The following is a 22,806-nucleotide window of genomic DNA, read 5'->3' on the forward strand; positions in this document are numbered from 1 at the left end:
GTGTGGAGCTGTCCTGTGTCACACTCAGCCACCTCTGACTGTGACCAGAAGCTGACTGCAGGAGGAAGAAGCTGGGGATGAAGGCAGGCTCGCTGCGCTGGGATCGGATCCCTCCCCTGAAGGACTTCCAGAAGTGTTTGGATCCTTCCTAATTTGAGGTAAGAGCCTGCTGGAGAGCAACCACTCCTGTCTGTACTGCGTGGCAGAGGGCAGGTCCGAGGTGGTCCATAGCACATTGTGTGAGCTGAGAGGACAGGGACGTGGGGGCAGGACGCCCCCGGGGAGGTGAGGGATGGGGAGTCAGAGCTGAGCTTTGAGACAAAGGCTTGAACCCAGCACAGAAGAAGCTTCTGGCGGCGCTGAGTGTCTCTGCCGCACATAATGGAGGTTTAAGTGATCGCTGGCGCAGTTCCCACATCCAAGACCGAGCCTAATTAGCAGTTAAAAGCAATCAGCTCTTCACTACCCCTTCAGCTGCCCAGAGCACGCCAAATGTCCCAGATACTGTGGGGGTTTCTCCCATCTTTTCAAAGCACGGGGGAGGAGGATGGCAGCTCTGGCAACCCCCGGATGGTGTGAAGAGCCCCAGAGAGGTGGAAAATGTGAGCTCTAGGACTTGCCAGAGCTGTCAGAGCTCAGCCTGGGGCCTTCTGCTCTCCTCCTCGGTCTGCTTTTCGCTGCGTTCTGCTCATCTGCAGCTCAATGCTTGAGGCTTGCGCTGGAGCTTTGGGCTGGTTCCCCGAGAGCGGCTGGGAGGAAATGGAAGCTTTGAGGGGTGGGGATGAGGCCAGCGATGCAAACAGGATAACGATGATCAAGAACGGAGCAAGGGGCTGGGGGAGCTAGCATGGAGAAGAGGACAGGCGAGCCAGCGGCGGGGGGCAGCAGGACCAGGACCAGGCTGCTGTCAGATAAATAACCACATAAAGGACAAAGCAGACAGAAGCTGCGCAGCTGGAGCCAGCGCCCAGCCCAGCTGCGCTCCACAACCGACGAAGCCTGCTGCGGCGAGCGGCCCCGGGACGGATCCACGGGAAAGCAGCCCCCGGGAGCTGGGTGGGAGCCGGGCACCGGGCACCGGGACCTGCGGCGGCGGCGCTGGGGAGAAGCCAGGAAGGAGAGTCCGCGGCAGGCGCCGGTGCTGGAGCGAGGGCGGGTCCGGGCCCGGGGAGGGGGCGGAGGCTCGGCACGGCACTGCACGGCACTGCACGGCACGGCCCGGTCCGGCACGGCACGGCACGGCACGGCACGGCACGGCACGGCACGGCACGGCACGGCTCGGCGGCGCTCAGCGTCCTGCGGCGGCTCGGCAGGTGCCGGGGGGGGTGTGTGGTGTGTCCCGGGACAGGGGTCTGGGGGTTCTGACGGGGATGCAGCGGGGCCTGGCGAGACATCAGCGGGGACAGGGTCCCGTGGACCCTCACCTCCAGCGTCCCGGGGAACGAACACCCCAGAGGCGATGCTCCAGCAGGGCTTGGCAGGGGCAGAGGGGAGAGGCTGCCCGGGCAGGGGGGAACCGGGGGAGCTGAGGGGTCTGTGCTGAGAGAGCCATCGCAGCGGAGCTGTGCTGTGGCAGGCCGGAATGCAGAGGTGGGCACGGGAGCAAAGGGGATGTTAGGGCTGGGTCAACAGGGAGGCGTCCAGCAGGATGGGTGGGCACAGCCTGGCAGAGGACACGAGCAGGTCCCGGGCAGCAGTGCTGCCATGGCCCAGGCTGCTCCTCAGGCAGAGGCAGGTTAATGGTTGCTCGAGTGCAGGAAGTGCTCCTCCAGCCCTGCCTTGCCCCAGGCTTCGGAGCTGGGATGAGCTTTGCTCATTAACTCCTGCTCCAGCGAGTTGTGGAGAACCTGAAGAGAACACCACTCCCTTTCCTGCCGCGCGTGGGCTGCGCCCAGCCTGGGCATTCCCACTGCCTCTCCTCGAGCAGAACCCCAAGGGGTGCTTTTCCCGGGGGATTTTTTGTCTTCTGGCAGCTGTGACAGGGTCAGAGACAGAGCTGAGTCCCCTCCCAGGCATCCCCGAGGGCAGCGGCAGCCCTGGCACAGGTAGGCTCTGCGGGCAGCCGAAGGGCAGTGCCTTCTTCCCAACCGCTCAGCGGATTCTTATCAAAAGAGCTCAGCTTGGGCAGTTCTGCTTTGGCTGCCCGGCAGGGCTGGAGGCCGTTCGGGCCCGGCGCAGGAGCTCTGAGTCCAGAAGAGGTTTGTGGAGTTACTTTTTCACCGCAGCCTGCGCCTGGTGCGGTGCTGAGAGAGGGCTTAGGAGAGGCCAGGCAAAGGGTCAGGGCTGCCCGTGCGAGGTGCTGCCCGAATCCTCATTGAGGGGGTTGAGATGGGGCCTCTTGAACCAGAAGAGGCAGGGGAAAAGGGGAAGCTGAGCAGCAAGCAGGCTGTTTTGATCTGTGTCTCTGAGCTACAGCCCTGCCTGCTCCATTTTGATGGAGAAACTACAGAGAGCCTTGAGCCAAACCGACCCATCCCCTCCTCCTGCTGTTCCCAAACTTTGAAGAGCTTTTCCTGCCTGAGCTGTGCCTGAAATGTCTGCACTTGCCAGGGGCTGAGGCATAAATCAGCACCGGAGCTGGATGGGAGCTGGGCTGCTTTCTGCAGAACTTGCCTGAGTAGGAGCAGGCCGTGGGGAAGGAGGGGGCTGGGGGGGCTGATCTCCAGCGTCTTGTGCTCAGCGTGGTTTTAAGGCAGCCCAAGCCCGCGGGGCTGTCTCCATCTCCGTGAGGACAGTAGCCTCAAAAATGTCAATATGGAAATGTTTGCTCAGGAAGGTTGTGCTGCTGGACCTCAGTGATGCAACAGGAGGAACTCGCTCAAGCTGTGTTGTTTGTGTGCAAGGCCACATGGAAAATCAGGAGTGTGGAAGAATTTCTCACCAGTCGAGGACATAAAGTCATAAACATGGGTAACTGGCGCTGAGAACGTCCTTGGTTCCCAGCGAGGCTAGGAAATCGAGATGTAAACAACTGAGCACCCCACACACAGCTGCAGTGGGCAGAGACTAGATAACCAAGGGGGCTGGAGTGGGTGGTCTGGGAGGCTGACCCTTAGAATGTTGTGATAAGTTAACCTATGCACACCTTACATGTAACTCTGGACCCTCTGACTGTAACCAATCTTAAGCTGAGCACGCCTCTTGCTAGAACGCATATAAGTCACTGTATCACGGAAATAAAGGGGATTTGACCATCTAACCATATTGGTGAACAAAGAGTCATCTTCCCATAGCGCTCCACCGAACGTGATTCCCAACATCTGGCGCTCGAACAGAGGAGTCAGGACACAAGCCGGCCGCAGGTGAGACTGCGTTGGGGGCCGGAGGGTTGGCCCGAAGACAGAGGGGTCCGATCAACTTGTGGGACGTTCTCCGTATCGGAGAGAGTCAGCGTCATTCGGTGCTGCTGGGCCGGGTAGCGCTGCCCCGAGGTGGCAGTAGTCTGGACGTTCATTTCCGGAGTGAACAGCCCGTGTGTAAGGCAGGTAAGGCCCACAGTGGATTTGCTGGGGCACTGCGTCTGCTGGCGTATTTATCTCATGAGAGAAGTTCGCCGGACACTGAGCTCTGAGAGCTGCTGGCCCGGGCGTATGCGCAGGGTCATGCGAGTAAAGAGCCTCCCATGATTTTAAGATCGAAAGTGCAGCGGGAGATCGGAGACGCGCTGTGGGACGCGGTTCTTAGCAACGGCACAGATTCTGAGTCGCCCCGCCAGCTAAGTCCCGCCCGGCGGGAGGTGCTCCGCGCGTTACTAAAGATGGAAGCCGAGAGAAACACGGCGGCGGTGGTCCTGTTACTTCGCCTGCCGGCCGCTACGAACAGCTCTGACGCGTGCGCGGCGCCAGGTTTCTCCTCCGCGAGTGTCCCGAAGAGAGAAGGCTCCGTGGTTCGGTTTTTCGGTCTCGGCAGAGCTGCTTCCGTTAAAGGCGTGGCTGGGAAGGTTGCCAGCTCTGTGGCAGAGTTGAACATGAGCATGCCGTACGATCCCGGCGGGCGCCCGTGTCGCCCACCCCGCCCGCCCCGCCTCCACCCTCCTTCCCTACTGGAGCCGTGTTCGGTAACCCGATTGTAGCCACGTTGACCGCAGGAGCAATACGCGGTTCGCAACAAGGTTGCCGGCGATTTGCCTTTATAGTACCATCTGTGACTGAAGCAGAGCCTGCGAGCCGCTCTGAGCACACAACTTTGCCGCGAGGTATGCAGACCACACCCATGATGGCGGCTGCCTATAGCGACTCACTGACACACCCATGATGGCGGCTGCCCGTAGCGACCCGCCGGCAGCCAGTTACAATCGCTTCTCAGCTTGGAAAAGTTTTCGGCCCTGCCGCGCGGAGGGCGGCTGCCTGCCGCTGTGTGTACTGTGTCGAATCTGCCGTTGTAGCCCGCGCGTCCCCGCGGATGACTGCGTGCGATACGGGACACGGACTTTTAGTTTTCAGCCGGTAAAAGACGTTACTGAAGGTACAGAGGAACGGACGGTAAAGAGAGAACGGACCGACGGCAGACGCGACCGCACCGGACGGCTCGGGACCCTCCCTTTCCCGCGGCTCGGCGGAACAGTCTTCAGATCCGCCCCCTTCACCGCCGCACGCCCGCCCATCTCCGACGGACCGCATCCCAAAGCCGAGGGGTCTCCCGCGAGTCTTCAACAGCTGGGGGACTGAGGGGGATGCTGAGGGGTCGGTGGGGTGGGAAGAGTTTGTGGGTTTCCTTGAGTCGTTTCGGAGTTTAGTCAATTTGCGTTTGTATAGCTACAGGGAGATTAGCAGTTCGATAGCTCACAGCTTCACCTCTGCCTTTTTTTTTTCTGGAAGAGCCTGAGAGGGAGGACGGCAGTTTGGGAGTTTTCAGAGTAGATTTCATGTTGTGTACTAAGGATCGATAGTGGGATGGGAGAAGGACGAAAACAGCAAGTGGTGGCTGACCTGAAACAGCTAGGGGTTGGGCGAGATGGAAGGCCGAGGACAAAAGCGGCGCTGCGGCTGCTGGCGTCCTCCCCCTCCTCCTCTCCCCCTCTAGCCACCTGTGGAGGGCCCGCGGGGCCCCGTTCCCCCCCCGCCCGTTGTTTCTTTTACGGATTTTTTTTTCCCTGCTAGGAGGCAGCGAAGCCTCGAAGCTGTTTTGACAACACCAGATGCGAGGGGAGAGCTCTTCACTGAGGGACTGATTGGATACTGGAATGGGCTCCCCGGGGAGGTGGTGAAGTCGCCGTCCCTGGTGCCCTGGAGCTGTTCAAGGCAAGGTTGGACGTGGCGCTTGGTGCCATGGTCTGACCTTGAGCCCCGTGGTGAAGGGTTGGACTTGATGACCTATGAGGTCTCTTCCAACCCTGATGGTACTGTGATACTGTGCTACTGCAGACAGATGTCAGAAAGTTTATGGAAATGGTAGCAAGAATGACAAGGATGACTTAGGACCATTTTTGTCCCTGTTACAGGCATGGACACGCACAGGTGTATTTTTTAGTCACCTGATGATAACAGTTTGCATTCCGGATGATGGCTGATAGTTCCTGGCTGGGGTATTCACCATCGCCTTGCTGGTTAATTCCTTCTACAGATTAGGCAGCAATGACTTTTGCACCCCCTGCTCAGTGGCAAAAAGAAAAAGAGGGAGATTGCTAGGACATAGCAGAGATGCCAATGCCACTGACCATGGGTGGAAACTTATACAGACATGGAAGGCACCAAGCAGGACAGATTAGAACTCAGATGCATTGCCTCTCACAGCGAGGGTGTAGGCACTGAGATCCACATTGCAAGTCACTAACCAGATTCTGGACTAGGAGCAGGGAATGATAGAGCTTGTAGGCTAATGCCAGTCAGCTCCTTCCCCCAATAACAGATAATGACAGGACTAGTATAGAAGTTTACTGGAACAGCTGCTAATTGCATGAACTGAGTCTTGTGACAATTCTGACTTTTCCCTTTTCTGAGAATACCATGGTATTGTTATCTTCTTGGATTTTCTTTGCTTTTCTTGAAGTTCCTATAGCTGATAGATATTTAGGGTAAGATAAGTTAAGACTAAGGGTTTGTAGTTTTGGGAACTTAGGACATAAGGATGTTATGGGATGTTTTTCTTGGGTACATTTAGGCATTATTGAAAAGGGGAATATGGGTTAGAGGACAGTAGGATAGCAGAAGAAATCTTTTCCTTTTCGGGATTTTTCTAATCACAGCATACAGACTAGGCCAGTGGATCTGCTAGCCTAGGCAATGGATGTGTCTGCATTTGTTCTTGTATCTGCTTGTGTTTGACCATTTATCTTCACAGGCCTTGATGAAGACCAACCTGATTATGACCAACTTGTTTTTTCCTAAAGTGAGCAGAAGTCTTGCTCAGATGGCAGAACTGTGAAAGGACTTGAAAGAAGCACTGACATGATGATTGTATTTGTATGGATCTTTAAGGTTTGGACCATGGCTAATGAATTTGGGTATTTTTACGAGTTTTCAGTGATTGTGGTTTAACGGAATAGGTTCAGTTTAACAGCTTTGTAAAGGCCAAAGCCCACTCAAATTGGCATAAGATGGCAATGTGACTTTTTCTCTTGCAAGGGCCCTGCAAGAGATAAAAAGACATTGCCCTAAATTCTGAAAGCAGTTGAAGAACTGTGGGAAAAGGCCTAAGTAGAATAGACTGATAGTAACATCTAGGGCATATCTTTGTATTGTATTTAGAGGTTAGTAGTTCTTAAGCACAATAGTCAGACACAGCTCATAGCTAAGGAGTGTAATGAGAACATCAAGTGAATCCAGAACTATGGGAGTCTGAGAAGAATACTCGACAGCTGAGTGATCTGCGAGTCTGCAGCGTCGACTGCCACACAGAGCCAGCGCAGACGTGGCACACCTGCACTCTCCTGTGACTGTGATGTTCGTCTGCACTTTTGGGTTTCTGAACGAATGGCTTACTGTCGCTTGCAGAAATAGCTTTTGGGATTGTTAGCTAAGCTTGGGTTGTTAGCTTGCCAGACTAATGCTACTGATGAAAGCTCTAACAGGTTTATTCTTTTGATTGTAGCACTGTTGATTTGTAGCTGCACCATTCACCCCTGTGTTAAACAGCCTATGATAACTTCCTTAGCAATGAGGGTGGACACTGCGGTTCAAACAACACTGACAAGGCCCATATTAGACCCTTAGGTGCTTTTGGAGCAAACAATTGGTGTTATGGTGTTAAAGCATCAAGAAGGGGCCGAGGTCATCTGTTGTGGAACAACAGAACCGCTAAGGCACTTCCCACTGGTGTGTTCCTTATTTGTGGTGATAGAGCCTGGCAAGGCATACCAAAGAACGTTTATGGAGGTCCATGTTATTTGGGTAAATTGACAATGTTTGCCCCTCATCTTAGTCAGCTTAGGAACCTAGCCCGACACCGGTCTAAGCGATCTCTAAAATTGAGTCCTAATTGCAATGACAACGTTCAATTGTTATCCACAGCTGCTCGTGTTGCCTTAGCTGTATTTCTACCAGGAGGAGCAGCTGGAAAAGCATTAGTACAGCTAGAGAGACTCGCGTGTTGGTCAGCAAAACAAGCCAACGTCACCACAAAGGTTTTAGGACAACTATTGGTTGATCAAAATAGCCTTCATCATGCCCTATTGCAAAATCGAGGAACCGTTGATTTTCTTTTGCTAGCCCAAGGACATGGCTGCCAGGACTTCGAAGGGATGTGTTGTTTGAATTTATCAGATCATGGTGAGTCCATTCACAAGAGTATAACCTGGTAGAAAGGCCGTATTGATAAGATCAAGAAGGAAACATCGATTTTTGATGACTGGTGGCAGAACCTGTTTGGGACAATCCCGGGGTGGTTAAGCAGCTTATTAGGAGAAGGCTTACAGCTATTTGTCATTTTCATAATAATTTTGCTATGCGCTTGTATTGTCTTTGCTTGCATTAAGAAGAGCTTAACTAAGGTAGTTAGCCAGGTGTGGGTTGCTCAAAAAGAAAAAGAGGGAATTGTGGAAGAATTTCTCACCAGTCGAGGACATAAAGTCATAAACATGGGTAACTGGCGCTGAGAACGTCCTTGGTTCCCAGCGAGGCTAGGAAATCGAGATGTAAACAACTGAGCACCCCACACACAGCTGCAGTGGGCAGAGACTAGATAACCAAGGGGGCTGGAGTGGGTGGTCTGGGAGGCTGACCCTTAGAATGTTGTGATAAGTTAACCTATGCACACCTTACATGTAACTCTGGACCCTCTGACTGTAACCAATCTTAAGCTGAGCACGCCTCTTGCTAGAACGCATATAAGTCACTGTATCACGGAAATAAAGGGGATTTGACCATCTAACCATATTGGTGAACAAAGAGTCATCTTCCCATAGCACTCCACCGAACGTGATTCCCAACACAGGAGCTGAAGAGCAAAGGAGAGAGCTCCAAACACAGAAGCTGCACCTCCTGTTGCTGGTGGTACCCTCAGGTTCTCAAGTGCCCCCCCGGGGAGGGCAGAGCAGGTAGTCTCTGTGGGTGGGATCCTGGCTGGTTGTGCTTTGTGAGGACAGATGCTGCAGACACTACAGAAGGGAGAATCCAAGCAGCTGCTGCTGGAGTGTGGGATTTGCTGAGGATGTGTTTGTTTAGCAGATCCCAGGCTGCTGGGAGGGGGGAGCCAGGAACCGAGGGCTCTGCTGATTGTTGTGTCCACCCCACGCTGGCGTCCTCCACCTCTGCTCTCCTCCTTCAGACCGTCTGTCGCCTGTGTGCTGCGTGGGGCACTTGATGGGGTCTTAAATCTCCCTTCGGCCTCCTTCCCACTTCTAATTTTGGTGATTCTTTCATCCCAGGCCATCCTCCAGCCACGGATTTACAGAAAACCAGACCAGACGAAGCATCCAAAGAGCTCCTGCTGGGCACTGTTTGTGTCTTCGTGTTGAAGGTTCAACCCTGCAGCCGAACTTCCTCTCCTCATCCCAAAGGTTGTTTTGCACGGTGGAGACCTGGAGTTCGGCTTCATCGTAGGCTCACAGAAGCATTTGGGTTGGAAAAGACCTTTTTAAGGTCATCATGGCAACCGCTGTCACCGAGAGGCTCAGCCGCCTCTTCATCAACGTGCGGCAGGTCCCTCAGCTGCTGGCTCCTCTCTCGCCCTCCACCGTCAGCAGCTCGGAGGTGCCAAAGGTCTTCTGGAAGCCTTACATCCACTCTGGCTACCGGCCCGTGCAGCAGACCTGGCGTTACTACTTCTCCACGCTCTTCCAGCAGCACAACGAAGCCATCAACGTCTGGACCCATCTGGTGGCAGCGCTGATCCTGCTGCTGCGCTTCCAGCAGCTCTCGCGGCGGGTGGAGTTTGGGCAGGACCTGCACGCCCAGCCCCTCCTCATCATCCTCGTGGCATCCATCACCTACCTGACCTTCAGCACCCTGGCTCACCTTCTGCAGGCCAAGTCTGAGTTCTGGCACTACAGCTTCTTCTTCATGGACTACGTGGGGGTGGCCATTTACCAGTACGGCAGTGCTCTGGGGCACTACTACTATGCCATCGAGCCCAGCTGGCACGAGAGGGTCAAGGGCTTTTACATGCCGGTGGCAGTCCTGCTGGCCTGGCTGTCCTGTGCTGGCTCCTGCTACGCCAAGTACCAGTACCACCAGTCTGCTCGCCTCCTGAGCCTGCTCTTCCAGGAGCTGCCCTCCGGCCTGGCCTACCTGCTGGACATCAGCCCCGTGGTGCACCGCATCTACACCGCGCCGCCCTCGGGGCACGCCGACCCGGCCCTTCTCTACCACAAGTGCCAGGTGCTCTTCTTCCTCATCGGTGCCTTTTTCTTCTCATACCCCTACCCTGAGAAGTGGTTCCCTGGCAGGTGCCACTTCTTTGGGCAGAGCCATCAGATCTTCCACGTGTGCCTGGTGCTGTGCACCCTGGCGCAGATCGAGGCGGTGGTGCTGGACTACGAGTCCAGGCGGCAGATCTATGGTGCCCTGCAGGGCGATCTGGCACACAACTTCTCTGCCCTCTGCCTCTTCACTGTCACCTGCTCTGTTCTCACAGCTGCTTACATGGCCAGGAAGGTGAAGAACAAGCTGAGCTTCAAAGAAGAGTAAGGTCCCCGAGGGAGAAGCTGGAGAGCTCATCCGCGTGGTCCGTCTGCAGGCAGCTGCGGCAGTGCTGGCATCCCTCCGGCCACAGGCTCTGAGGAGAGGAAGGGAACTGCTCCCGAAGCGTACCCAGCAGTGTTCTCGGTGCGGGGGGGCAGGGGGGAGCTGCTCTCGGTGCTTTTCTGCACTCAGAATTAGTTCCAGCTTGCTCTTAAAGCGATGCTCTGGCTTACTGCTCACGTCTGAATAAACAGTTGGAACAAAACGTTGTCAGTTCTGCAGCCCTGTACCCCGGGGAGGGTCCTTGGAAGCTACCAGCTGTCTCCCAGCAAAAGGTAAGGAGATGCCATCTGGCCCCCTGCTAGTGCTGGCAGAATGTAACCCCCCAAAAGGGACTGAGCTGAGCTTGTGTAAGCCACAGACAAGGCTGGAAAATTTATTTCACATCCTTCCAGGTCTCTTTTATGTGGTTTGAGGAGTGGTACAGAGCTTAGGTGCCCAGGCAGTGACAGGGCTTGGGGTGCCAGTAAGTGCAGCAAGAGAAGAGACAGGGCAGGGCTGGAGTGGATTTGATGGAGGCTGAGCTCCAGGGCAGCAGCTGGGACCTCTGCACCCTCCGGGGAGGAGCAGGCCCTGGGCTGCTGGTGCAGTGGCGGAGCAAAGGCAGGGCAGGAAACAGCTGCAGCGGGTACAGATAAGGTGTGGGAGCTGAGGAGGGCTCAGGGCTTGAGCTGTGCTCAGCAAAGGGCTGGGGGTAGGAGAGCACCGCGCACCCCCGGGGCTGCGGCAGCGCCTGCCTCCCACCCAGCTCCGCAGGCGCTGGGCTCCTTCTCTCCGTCTCCCACCAGCCGACCCCCTTCTGCGGCTCGGGGGCCGGTCCCGGCCGTAAGGGGCGCTCAGCCCCCCCCGGCTGCCGCTGCCCGAGCGGCCGCGCCCCGGCCTCAGAGAGACAGCGGCGCCGGGCGGGCGGGGCTGCGCCTGCCACTCATCCAGCCCCGCCGCTCTGATTGGTCCGTCCGCTAGGAGCGCGCGCGGGGCCCGGTGGGACCCGGAGCGGCCCCGGAGGGAGCAGTTGGGACCTGCCCTTCGCTTCCCTCCTCTTCCTCGGGCCCTGCCCGCTCCTTCCCCGGGTCCCGGCGGCAGCGGGGAGCGGATCCGGTCCTTCTCCGGGCCCGCGGAAGCGGGAGGCAGGCCGGAGCGCGCCCGGTGCCGGGGATGAAGCGCAGACGCCGAGGCGGCAGCGCGGCCCCAGCGGCCGGGGCGTGCGATGTGTGGCTGGACACGGCGGAGCTGAAGCGGAGCCCGGTGCAGGTACGGCTGGCGCCGGGGCATGGGTCGCATGGGGACTGCCGCCGCCGGCGGTGCTGCCAGCCGGTGTGAGCCCATGCCCGTGTCCCGCGGCAAGGTTTGGCTCCGCGGGGGGCAGGTCCGGTGGCACGGAGGAGTTAGGGGAGGCTGGCGGAGCGAGGCGGTGAGTCGGGGGGATGCGGAGGCGTTGGCGGAGGGACATGATGGCACTGGCGCGGCTTGGACAGGGGCTGCTGACCGCCTCCAACCTCTGCCGCTCGGTGGTGGTGTCACGGGCAGGGCTGAAGCATTTAACCGAGGTGGGGGAAGGATGGAATTGGCTTTCAGTGTTCACTCCGCACTTGTTTCTTTCCCTGCGCAGCCTCTGCTGGTCAAGCCAAAAGTGTCCAGTCGAGTTCTGGATTGGAGGCTCCTCTCAGTCCCCTTCACCCAGCCCGCAGCACCTCAGGCACGCAGCAAGCAAACCACCATCTCCTCCTTCTTCTGCACACAGACAGGTGAGGGAGTGCCCTGGGCAGCGGCTCCAGGCTGTCAGAGGAAACATCTGCCTCTGGCTTGCAGCTCCAGCAGGCAGAAGAGTGCATTTGCTGGTGAAGTGGTGACAGGTTTGGAGTACCAGGCCGGGGCTGGCTGCGGGTAAAGGAGCGAGGGGACATAATACAGCCAAGGAGACGTTTCCCTTCCTGTGAAGCCTTTGAAGGCTCCTCCTGGTAACGGGGCAGAAATCAGGCTGGGTGCAAGGCAGATGAGCAGTAAGGACAAGCGAAGCGCAGGGAGCGTTGTGGTGCTGCACTGGTGGTGCAGTGACTGCGGGATGTGCTTTGAAGAGGGAGCTGCTGCAGGGTAGCCCAAGGCTGGGGCGAGCTGAAGCCTGCCTGAGTCGGTGCACTCCGCATTCAGCCCAGTTCTTGCACACATTGGCAGAGGTTGGACCCTGAGGCAGTGGGTCTGGTGCGTGACAGTTTTCACTTGGGCAAGCCTCAGGGGGGTGGCAGCAGGCAGCAGGCAGCTACAGCTGCAGCTCTCACTGCGACCTTGGGCAGCCTGGCTCAGCCCAAGCGCTGGCACGAACCACCCAGCTCTGGGTTGTCTGCTGGCACCACAGGAAGGATGCTGCAGTTGGGATCACCACAGGAGGGGTCAGGGTAGGGGCACCACGCTCGTGGTGTCCTGTGGGCAGCTCTGTCTGCAGAAGTGGCACCATCCAGGGGCCTTATGTGCCAGGCTTGTTCCTAGCGGTGGTGGTTATCAGTTAAATGCCCTTGGAAGAACAGTTAGAGCTGGAAGGGATAATGAATGCTGCTTGGTTCAAACAAGCTCCCCAGAGAGGGGGGGATCTGTGCTAGATAGCATTGTCCTGCTCAGGCAGGGGGGCTGGACTCGATGATTTCCTTGGATCCCTTCCAACCCCTAACATCCTGTGAGGGAATCAGCAGGACAAGGCACTTAGTGCCATGGTCTAGTTGAGTGCACAGGGCTGGGTGCTAGGTTGGACTGGATGAGCTTGGAGGTCTCTTCCAAGCTGGTTGATTCTATGAGGTGAGTGAGGAATGGTGTCGTGCAGGGCTGGAGAAGGCCTTTGCACGCAGTGGTTCATCCTCAGGGAAGCAGTGAAGGAGTCGGGAGGGCGCTGCAGTATTTGAGCTAATTAAGGCAGCTCACAAGCGCTGAGCTTTTGGGGCTGCTTTTGTGCTCTGCCTTTAACCACTTCCCTGCTTTCAGATGAACAAGACAAAGAAAACTCCAGGCCACCTCCTTCCATCGTGGCTGAGGACTGCGAAGTAAAAGGTACTTCTTCAGCTGCCTCCCCCGCGAAGGTCCTGCCTTTGCCGCAGGTGGAGGAGGCTCAGAAGCCATCCCGCAGGGCTGAGGGGGTGCAGGCTCCACCCCGGCGCCGGGCACCGACAGCAGCAGCCTCAGCAGCTCCCGTGTCAGGAGCAGAGTGCCACAGCGTGAGCAAAGCCTCCTGCGCGGTGGGAGAGGCTGCAGCAACCCCCTTCAGCGTCGCCCAGGACTCGGAGGGCAACCAGGTCATGGCTCACAGGCACGACTCAGGTTTGTTTACCGCGGAGCTGGCTGCAGGAGGGGGCAGCAGAACTTCAGGCTGCAGGATCGACAGAGGAGGGGAGGAGCTGAGCACCAGGCTCGACTGGCAGCCCGGGCTCGGTGCAAGCCAGAGTCAGGAACACCACCAGCTGAGGAGCATTCATTCTTTGATTGATTTGGCTGAGGCGGAGAACATAAACCCTGCTGTGAGGAGAGGCAGGAGCTGTGCTGCTGAGCTTTACTCCTCTCCGGGAGCAGGCAGAGCAGAGCTCCTGAGGGAGCGCAGCAGCAACGCCGAGGAGGGACAGGGCAGCAAGGCAGCACCGAGCAGCCCCTGCAGGGACTTGTTCACGCAGGACTCCGAGGGCAACAGAGTCATCTCCCACCGCTGCTGGAGTGTCCCAGCCCCTCCTGGGGCCCCCCGCAGCTCCCTGCCCAGCTCATCCTGTAAGGGCCGTTCCAGTGATGCTGCCAAGAGGAGCTTGAGCAAACTGGGGGAGGACTGGGCAGACCTGTGCCATGATTTACTGTTCACCCAGGATTCCCAAGGGAACAGGGTGATTAAACACTGAGTGCCCTCGCATGGCTCACCCATGGGCTGGCTCAGCTGATGAACTTATAAACCCTCGGGAAAGTGTTTCTTGGTGAGAGTGGCCAGCACTGGGTGAGGGCACCCTGGTGGTGGTGCAGGGCCCCATACCCCGGGCAGGACCTCTTTGTTCTCTGAAGTTTTGCTTCAATAAAAATGCAGTGCTGAAGGAGTTGGTCTCAGTCCCGGGCACAGCCTGTGGGCTGCTGTGCGTGTGGCAGGCTGCAGCCCAGCCCAACACAGGCCTCTGCTACTGCAGATGTGGAAGCCCAAGGTAAAGGTTTTGCAGGCTCAGCTCAGGACCCACACTCTGCCTCAGCTGCCTCGAGGAAGCCCTGGGCTCAGCTGTGTCCTGCTTGTCCCTTGTGCCAGCCCTGTGAGGTGGCAGCTGGGGACTGCATGGCTTATACCTTGCAACCTGTGTGTCTGTGAAAGATGCACCTCTGGTAGCTGTGCTCAGCAGTTAATGGCTCTGATGGGCCCCTGCAGCCAGGCTGCACTTGGAGCTCCTCCCCAGGAACAGGGACTCCTGCTCACAGCTCCATCAGCTCCAGAGGCAGCTCCATTCCCAACAAACCCTCACGGAGAGGAGAGGTTGGGACAGGGAGAGTGAGCACATGGAGGAGCTCAGGGTGTGCAGCTGAGCAGGGAGTGGCAGCAGCTGAGGGGGGTCTGTTAGAGCTGAGGAGGGCCCTGTAGGGCTAGAAGGAGAGGGAAGGGACTGAAACTGGCAGAGGGCAGATTGAGATTGGAGATGAGGAAGAAATTCTTGACAGGGTGGGCAGACACTGGCACAGGCTGTCCAGGGAGGCTGTGACTGCCCTCTGCCTGAAGGCGTTCCAGGGCAGGCTGGATGAGGCCTTGAGCAACCTGGGCTGGTGGAGGTGTCCCTGCCCACGGCAAGGGGATGAGCTTTGGGGTCCCTTCCACCCCAAGCCATTCTCTGCCTGCTGTCACTCACTTTAAGGGAGGGCTGAAGGTTACTTTGTCAAGGACTGAAAACCTCTCAGCATTTTAGTCCCTTCAGCTGCAGCACCACCACCTGCAGCAGCTGCAATGCCAAACCCCCTCCCCACCTCCCCGGGCACAAGCAGCAGGGCTGCCAGCTCTGCCCCCCGCACATCGACACCACCAAGCACAGCCTCACTCTTATTAAGGCTCCATTTTATAGAAAGGAAAAAGTAAAACAAACCATACTTTGAATACAGCCATGAGGAACATTGCAGAGAAGGTGGAGCTGCAGGGAACCTCTGGGGTCAGTGACAGCCACAGGCAAGGCCAAGTCCCTTCCTCGCCCTGCTCGGGCGGCAGCTCCCGTGGCAGGTGCTGGGCTCAGCATGGGTGGTTCAATAAATAGACCTTGTTGAACTAACTAAAATACATTCTCTGAATACAAGAAACTAATCAGGAAACATTAAATCACTGCCAGGAAATTAAGGCCATTCTGTCATGCAAGTGTGGGGGGTGAAAGGACAGCCAGGGGACAGCCAGGGCATGGCCAGGGCACACCACAGCCAGCAGCCCTCGGCCATCCGCTGCGGCCTCCTCCCACCACGGGGGCAGACAAGAAGACTTCTTTTCACCACTGCTTCAACAACCTCCTAAGCACTAAAGACCAGGACACATTAATCAGCTTATTCTCAGCAGCATCTGTACCACACTCAACAGGCAAAGGACTGGATGTGGGACACTGGGTTGTACTGGAAATGATAACTGGTTAGAGTGGAGCGAGGCCATTCTAAGGTAATGCTTAACTGGAACCCAGGGGAAAGTGAAGGTAGAAGGAACTTTGTCCAGCAGCACTCATTGCACTCTTGAGAAGATCCTTAGCAATAGTCAACATCAAAACACAGGTGGAAAATGCTTCCCAGCTTCTTAAAAAGTGGTTTTGGTTTAGGTTGGTTTCTCAAATAGAACAATTCATGGAAACCACATCAAAAACCTGCAGGGCCTCAAACCTGCAGGGCCTCTCCTGGGCTGTGTCCAGTGCAGGAACCATTTCCTAACTCAGACAAGAGGCAGAAGGCTCAATCCTTAGGAAGGCAGCTACAGTGGAGGAGATTTGGGAGCATAACACTTTTGCTTACAGTTTAAGGACTGGGCCATCACTTCTCCTTCAGGGCCAGATCTTCATCCTTCAGGGCAAACTTTCTTCTCAGAACTTCTGCTATAAGCACAGCTGGGTCCTCCTCCTTCATTGCTGTTCTGTTCCTACATGGGAGGCAAAAAACTGCAGTGAACTGGTGAAGAGAAAATGCCAACCCTGCTGCTGCTGTGCCCAGCCCAAGCAGCTCCTCAGCTTCCTGTGCTTACCCACCCCAAGCACACAGTCAGCAGCCCCTCACCGAGCTGCTGCCCCCTCAGAGGGCACCACAGACACCAGGCCAGGCTCTGGCACACAGCTCTGCAAGTGCTCCTCAGCCACCCCTGAGGCTCCCCAGGTTGTGTTTAAGCACCGAGTCCTAAACAGGAGCCTCAGAGAAGCATCTCTGTGGTTATCTCTTTAAGCACCACTTGGTCCTTTCATCCACTTAAGGACTGCAAGATCCTGTTAAGCGCTGGAGTGCTGCAGGGCCACAGCTCCAGAGGCAGCAGAAGGCTGTGCCTTGGAGTTAAAGCTCATCAGTGACTTATTTAATGTAGCTCTCACCTGTCAGCTTCACACAGCTCTAATTAAGGTGCAATAACCAGACCCCAAACTCTGTTGAAGTGTTGCTGCTGCACCACAGCAGTTTTCTGGAGGATTCTCTCTCCCTTTGCCTGAGCAAATGATTTGGGGACTCCCAAGGGCCTGCTCTGTCAAGAGCAGAAAGGTGCAGAGGAACCACTCAGCTGTGGAAGGAACACTGCAGGCATTCAGAGCAAGCAAGGAGAGGCTCAGCCTGGAGGAACGTTTCAGAGTCAGGAGGAGAGCAGCAGAGGGGCAGCTGTGAGTGCTGGGTGCTGACACCTGGCTGACGTTCTGGGGGCAGCCTGAGCACATTTCTCTCCTTTGCCCTCCTGAACTGCTTTCAGTGCTGAGAATTCAATTTCTTTTCATCTCAAGCAGGCACAGAAATGGTGAGCAGCAGCAGGGAAGCTGCTCCTCCTGGCCAAGAGGCTTACAGAGCACCCCAGTGGGCTGATCCCTGGGCTGAAGACTGGAAGCTGAAGCTGATGCCTGTGATTTCATCTGCAAGAGGTGATGGCAGCTCAGCTTCTGGTAAGGAAGCTGCTGGCTGGGCAGGAGCTGAGCTCAGCTTGCCCAGGACCACAATGGCCAAGGAGGGATTGGAAGCTCTTCAGAGAAGGAAACTCCATAACCTCTCTCCGCAGCCTGCTGCAGGCCTCCAGCACCCTCACACCAAAGAAGTTTCTCCTCCTGCTCAGATGTAACCTCTTGAGTTCCAGTTTGTGCCCCTTGTCCTATCCCTGGGCAGCACTGGGAAGAGCCCAGCCCCATCCTCTTGCCCTCCACCTCAGCTGAGCACTGATCAGGTTCCCTTTGCAGCTTCTCTTCTCCAGGTTAAAGACAAACCAATCAACTCTCCTCAGACCATCAATGTCAGCAAGTTCTGCCACGGCAGGGCCTCAGCAAGCCCTGAACACCACACCCAGCTGTGTCTGCTACACTTTGCCAGCCCCCCAAAAACCCACAGGAGATCAAAGCAAAGGAAGGGAGCTCAGGAGAGCACTCACAGGTCTTTGCTCTGCTTCATCCTGTGGATGTCTTTCAGGATGCCCATCATGTCTGCAAAGCTGCTGGCCTTGGACAGAGACACAGAATCCTCCTCCTCAGGATCCTTTGGCTCTGCTTTAAAACACTCAGAGCTGGCAGAACAAAGCAGGGAGACCGAGGGCAGCTCAGGGCTCTCCAGCTCTGCCTCCTCCTCCGTGATGTCACTGATGACAAAGGAAGTTGTGGACTGGAAAGAGGGTCCAAAACAAGGTATAGGAGAAGATGCATTTGAGCTTCCTGGAGATAATAAATCTGGTGTGAAGGAAGCAGAAGCTGGAAAAGAAAACAATAGAGGTGGATGGAAAAGCTCAGCCCAGAGCATGCTCAAAAATAACAGGACATAAATCAAGAGGCAGCCTCAGGCAGCCTCCCCCAGGATGGGACAAAACAACTCAGCACAGCTTCTGTCCCCTCTGCTTCCCACCACTCCAGGCTCACAGAATCACAGCCCCAACCCCCTGCCATGGGCAGCGACACCTCCACCAGCCCAGGCCTCATCCAGCCTGGCCTTCAACGCCTCCAGGGAGGGGCCATGCACAGCCTCCCTGGGCAGCCTGCACAGCACCATGCAGCTCTGCAGTGTGTGCAGGACAGGAGGTGGTTGAGTGCTCCAGCCCCGAGCTCCCTGCACTCCTACCTGACTCGGCAGCCACGATCTTAGCAATCTGGCTCCGGAGGTGACTCAGCTCATCCTGCAGCTCCGTGGTCCTGCTCAGTGCTGGCAGCCCAGGCTTCTTCAGGGCCAGCAGCTTCTCCTCCTGCCTCCGCAGGTTGGGCACGGAGGCATTGCGCTGTATGACGGTGAAGGGACTCGGCTTCCACTTGTGCTTCAGCGGCCGAGTGTCGCTCCTGCGGCACAGACACCCCCGCAGCGCCCCCACAGGATGTCAGGGGGCGGAAGGGACCCAAAGAGCTCGTCCAGTCCAACCCTCCCACCAGAGCAGGATCACACAACCGAGCTCAGGGCACACAGGAGCACATCCAGACAGGCCTGGGAAGGCTCCAGAGAAGGAGACTCCACAGCCTCTCTGGGCAGTCTGTGCCAGGCTCTGGGACCCTTCCAGGCAAGAAGTTTCCCTTGTGCTGAGCTGGAACCTCCTGTGCTGCAGCTTCCATCCACTGCTGCTTGTCCTGTCCCAGGGAGCAGTGAGCAGAGCCTGTCCCCCCCTCCTGACCCCCAGCCCTCAGAGATTAGAAACACTGATTCAATCCCCTCTCAGTCTTCTCCAGACTAAGCAGCCCCAGGGCCCTCAGCCTCTCCTCACCAGGCACTGCTCCAGTCCCCTCATCATCCTTGCAGCCCTCCCTTGGACTCTCTCCAGCAGATCCCTGTCCCTCTGCAACTGGGGAGCCCAGAACTGAAGGCAGCACCCCCTGATCACTGGCAAGGCCCTGAGTCCTGGTGACACTCTGCCTTCACCCCAGGGCAGCAGAAGACTTCAACACAATCAGCTAAGCTCTTTAGCACGATGGTGTCTGTGGCACTGCAGAGCTGCGCTGTGCTGCTCTGGGCTCGCTCTGCCTTACAGAGACTCAAGACCTGCCATAGCCATTGTGACCCAGCAGCTCAGGATGTGGTGGGAGGACACAGAGGCCCAAGCATGGGTGTGCTCATGTGGTCTGAAGTCATCTCTCCCCTGATAAGCCTGTCCCCAGGCCAGGCAGGGTGCTGGGTGCACAGGGCAGCAGCACCTGCAGAGCTCCACACACAGCAGTGCAGGGATTGTGCCCCTGCACTGGGCACTGCTGAGGCCACTGGGGTCACTTTTGGGCCACCCACTGCAGGAAGGACATTGAGGGGCTGGAGCAGCTCCAGAGAAGGGCAATGAAGTTGGTGAAGGGTGTGGAGAACAAGGATGGGGAGGAGCAGCTACCCCTTAGCCTTTGCCTCTGATCCCAAGGTCCTTTTTCTCCTCCACAAGGGAACAGCCAGAACCAAACTCCTGAGGGCAGAACATTTCAATCCCAGGAGAAATCAACTCTTCAGCTTTCTAACCAGCAAGCAGCAGGGACCAGGGTGGGTTACTCTGCACTGATCTTTCAGCAGGCTCTTAGAACATCCCACAGGAATTCCTCCCAGGGTCCTTTTGGTCCATTTCCCCCCCATCTCTTGGGAAAAATGTCTTCAAACAGGCACCAACCACATCAGACCTTGAGGGAAGAGGAAGCTGTGATGACCTGATCAGTGCCTGCCCCATGCTGTGTGTGTGAAAACAAGGGCACAAAAGGAGGAACCAACCTGACTCTGGCATAGGTCTCCTCATCATCTGCTGCTATCCACACAACATCTGCCAAGGTGGGGACTGGAGGGACATCACTTAAATAGAGCTCTGAAACGTTTGGCAGGACCTAAAGAGAAGAAAGCCTCATGAAGGAGAGAGCACATCCTGGCTGCTGCAGGTGGCCCCAGTGGGCTGCAGCAGCTGGCAGAGTCCTTCTCCTCTGCAGCAGGTCAGAGGTGCCATAGCAGCAGCCCTCAGCTCTCAGATGTAGCCTCTCACCCTGTCACTTGCTACGTGGGAGCAGAGCCCAACTCCCAGCTGGCTCCAGCCTCCTCTCCAGGGAGCTGCAGAGAGCAACGAGCTCTGCCCTCAGCCTTCTCTTCTCCAGGCTGCACACCCCCAGCTGCCTCAGCTGCTCCTCCCCAGCCCTGTTCTCCACACCCTTCCCCAGCTTTGTTGCCCTTCTCTGGACCTGCTCCAGCCCCTCAGTGTCCTTCTTGGAGTGAGGGGCCCAAAAGTGACCCCAGTGGCCTCAGCAGTGTCCCGTGCAGGGGCACAATCCCTGCAGGCTGCTGTGTGTGGGGGGCTGCAGGTGCTGCTGCAGGCTGCTGTGTGTGGGGCGCTGCAGGTGCTGCTGCAGGCTGCTGTGCTGGGCAGAGGAGAGGCAGCGCAGGGACACCCGATCCAGCTGAGCAGGCTGCCAAGGCCGCGGGCCAGGCCCAGGCTGCCCTTGAGCTCCAGCAAGGACTCAGCCCTGGCAGGCACTGATGAAGAAACACAGGCCCAGGGGGCACCTGCCCTGCTGGAGGTCACACAGCAAGGCACAGGTTCAGCAGCTCCAACTTGGTAACCCAGCCCTGCCCTCGGGCTGCCCATGGGCACCGCCTGAGGAGGAGCTGCCCTCGGGCTGCCCATGGGCACCGCCTGAGGAGGAGCTGCCCTCGGGCTGCCCATGGGCACCTGCAAGTACAGAAGCTACAAAGAAGAGTAAAAGAATCATCCCCAAGGCTGCAGGAACTTTGTGAGCACAACTGGTGAGTGAGACCAGAGCAGCTCCTGGCTGTGCCCTGTCTTGCTCTCGGGCAGCAGCTTCCTGCACATCAGCACCAGACCCCCCCGGGGACTGCACTTACCTCGAAGGTTGCCCTGGGGCAGGGCCTTAGAGGGAGGTTTGAGCCAATCCTCCTGACCACGCTGCGAGCTGAGCCGTGGGGTTTGTTCTGCCAGATGGGGATTGTCTACAAGAACCCAAGGGACAGCATCAACATTTCATGGGATCACAGCACAGCTCAGGCTGGAAGAGACCTCAGAGCTCCTCTGCCCCAACCTCCCCACCATGCCCAGGGACACCTCTCAGCCAGACTCAGTTCCTCAAGGCCTCATCCAACCTGGCCTTCAACACCCCCAGGCAGGAGGCCACAACCTCCCTGGGCAGCCTGTGCCAGACTCTGACTAACCTCACACTGCAGAACTTCTGCCTCAGCTCCAGTCTCAGCCTGCTCTGCCTCAGCTCCAAACCATTCCCCCTAGGCCTGTCTCAGACACCCTCAGCAAAAGTCTCTCTGCAGCCTTCCTGCAGGATCCCTTCAGGCACTGGCAGCAGCTCTCAGGTCCCCCTGAGCCTCCTCTGCTGCAGGCTGCACCCCCCCAGCTCCCTCAGCCTCTCCTCACAGGGCTGTGCTCCAGGACCCTCCCCAGCCTTGCTGCCCTGCTCTGGGCACCTTCCAGCACCTCAACATCTCTCTGCAATTCAGCAGCCCAGAGCTGGACCCAGCTCTGCAGGTGTGGCCTGAGCAGTGACAGTCACTTACCCTGGGGCACATCCAGCACAGGTGCAGTGCTCTCAGCACCGCAGTGACAGCCACTGAGCCCCACGGGCAGACACACCAGAGACAGGCAGCCAGGGCCACAGGAGGGGCCCGGCAGAAGGCTGAGCTCAGCTGAAAGTCTCAGTTAAAGGGACACTCACTGGCCCACACCAGCTGGCACACCAGCACCACGGGAGGCCTCCTGCGTGGGGGCAAAGCGTCGCCAGTGTCAGCCTCGAGGGAGGGTGGCCAGAGCAGCCCTGGAGGATGCTCTGTGAGGGAGCAAATGTTTTGGTGATCCTGGGGGACTCGTGGAAGGGACGCAGCAGGTGAACTGCTGTCCTCTGGGCACTGTCCTCCCTGCCAGTGCTGCCCTTGTGGCAGGAGCCCGCACAAGACTGTGGGCAGCAAACACCAGCGAGGAGCTGGAATGCGAGCAGGGATTTCGCTCCCTCCACCACCAGACCCTTAGCTGCTGAGGGCTGGGCCGAGGCAGTGCGAGTGAGGATGCCCGGGGGCCACCGACGGCTGTGGCCGTGACCCTGTGGCCGCCGCCGGGCGCCGCAGCGCCGGCAGAAAGCGCCCGGGGAAGGAGAGAAGGCGAAGGGAAGGGGCCCGGGGCGCCGGCGCCCGCGGCCAGCCCCCGCTACTTACGGACTCCGCTGCCATCTCCGGCTGCGGCGGCGGCCGCCGGGGCGGGCTCAGCGCTGGCTGCTGCGGCTGCCGCGGCCCGGACTCATCTTCCCTGCTCCCCGCCGGGCTGCAGCTTCTCACTGCGGGCAGAAGTGACTCGCTGCGGGCACTGCCCGCACCGAGCCCCCGGAGCCGGCCCGCGGCGAGCCCCCCCCATCCTTCGGCCGGTGCCGGCTGCCGCCCCCCTCCCGCCCGCTGCCCCCGCCCCGGGGCCCCGCCGGTACCTGGGGGGCTGCGGCACCGCTCGGCCCCGCCGCCGCCATCACCCGGAAGCAGAACCGCCCCCCGCGCATGCGCCGGTAACGGCGGCACCGTGCCCGGGGCAGCCGGGGCTGAGCCGCGGACCGGGCCCGGCCCTGCCGGC

The 22,806-nt window shown here is 57.9% G+C and overlaps 2 protein-coding genes across 8 annotated transcripts; one reads left to right on the plus strand and one right to left on the minus strand.

Moving 5' to 3' along the window:
• The first annotated feature begins 141 nt into the window (after positions 1-141).
• On the plus strand, positions 142-14,170 carry PAQR7 (progestin and adipoQ receptor family member 7). 7 transcript variants are annotated; one of them, XM_064172726.1, is made up of 4 exons: positions 142-158; positions 8,804-11,369; positions 11,728-11,863; positions 13,089-14,170. In XM_064172726.1, exon 2 carries the CDS (start codon positions 9,024-9,026, stop codon positions 10,062-10,064), a length of 1,041 nt encoding a protein of 346 aa, XP_064028796.1. In that variant the 5' UTR covers positions 142-158; positions 8,804-9,023; the 3' UTR covers positions 10,065-11,369; positions 11,728-11,863; positions 13,089-14,170. The 7 variants fall into 7 exon arrangements, with proteins under 7 accessions (XP_064028796.1, XP_064028791.1, XP_064028795.1 ...); XM_064172721.1 differs by lacking the exon at positions 142-158 and adding an exon at positions 1,209-1,313; XM_064172725.1 differs by lacking the exon at positions 142-158 and adding an exon at positions 1,210-1,309.
• Positions 14,171-15,148: 978 nt separating this feature from the next.
• On the minus strand, positions 15,149-22,746 carry MTFR1L (mitochondrial fission regulator 1 like). The gene is made up of 7 exons (XM_064172727.1): positions 22,667-22,746; positions 22,404-22,522; positions 21,075-21,179; positions 19,959-20,068; positions 18,357-18,568; positions 17,680-17,992; positions 15,149-16,212 (listed from the first exon to the last, which is right to left on the minus strand). Exons 2-7 carry the CDS (start codon positions 22,416-22,418, stop codon positions 16,107-16,109), a joined length of 861 nt encoding a protein of 286 aa, XP_064028797.1. The 5' UTR covers positions 22,419-22,522; positions 22,667-22,746; the 3' UTR covers positions 15,149-16,106.
• Between the last annotated feature and the right edge of the window lie 60 nt (positions 22,747-22,806).

The sequence above is a fragment of the Pogoniulus pusillus genome, chromosome 37 (assembly GCF_015220805.1).
Source record: "Pogoniulus pusillus isolate bPogPus1 chromosome 37, bPogPus1.pri, whole genome shotgun sequence".
Classification (NCBI taxonomy): domain Eukaryota; kingdom Metazoa; phylum Chordata; class Aves; order Piciformes; family Lybiidae; genus Pogoniulus; species Pogoniulus pusillus.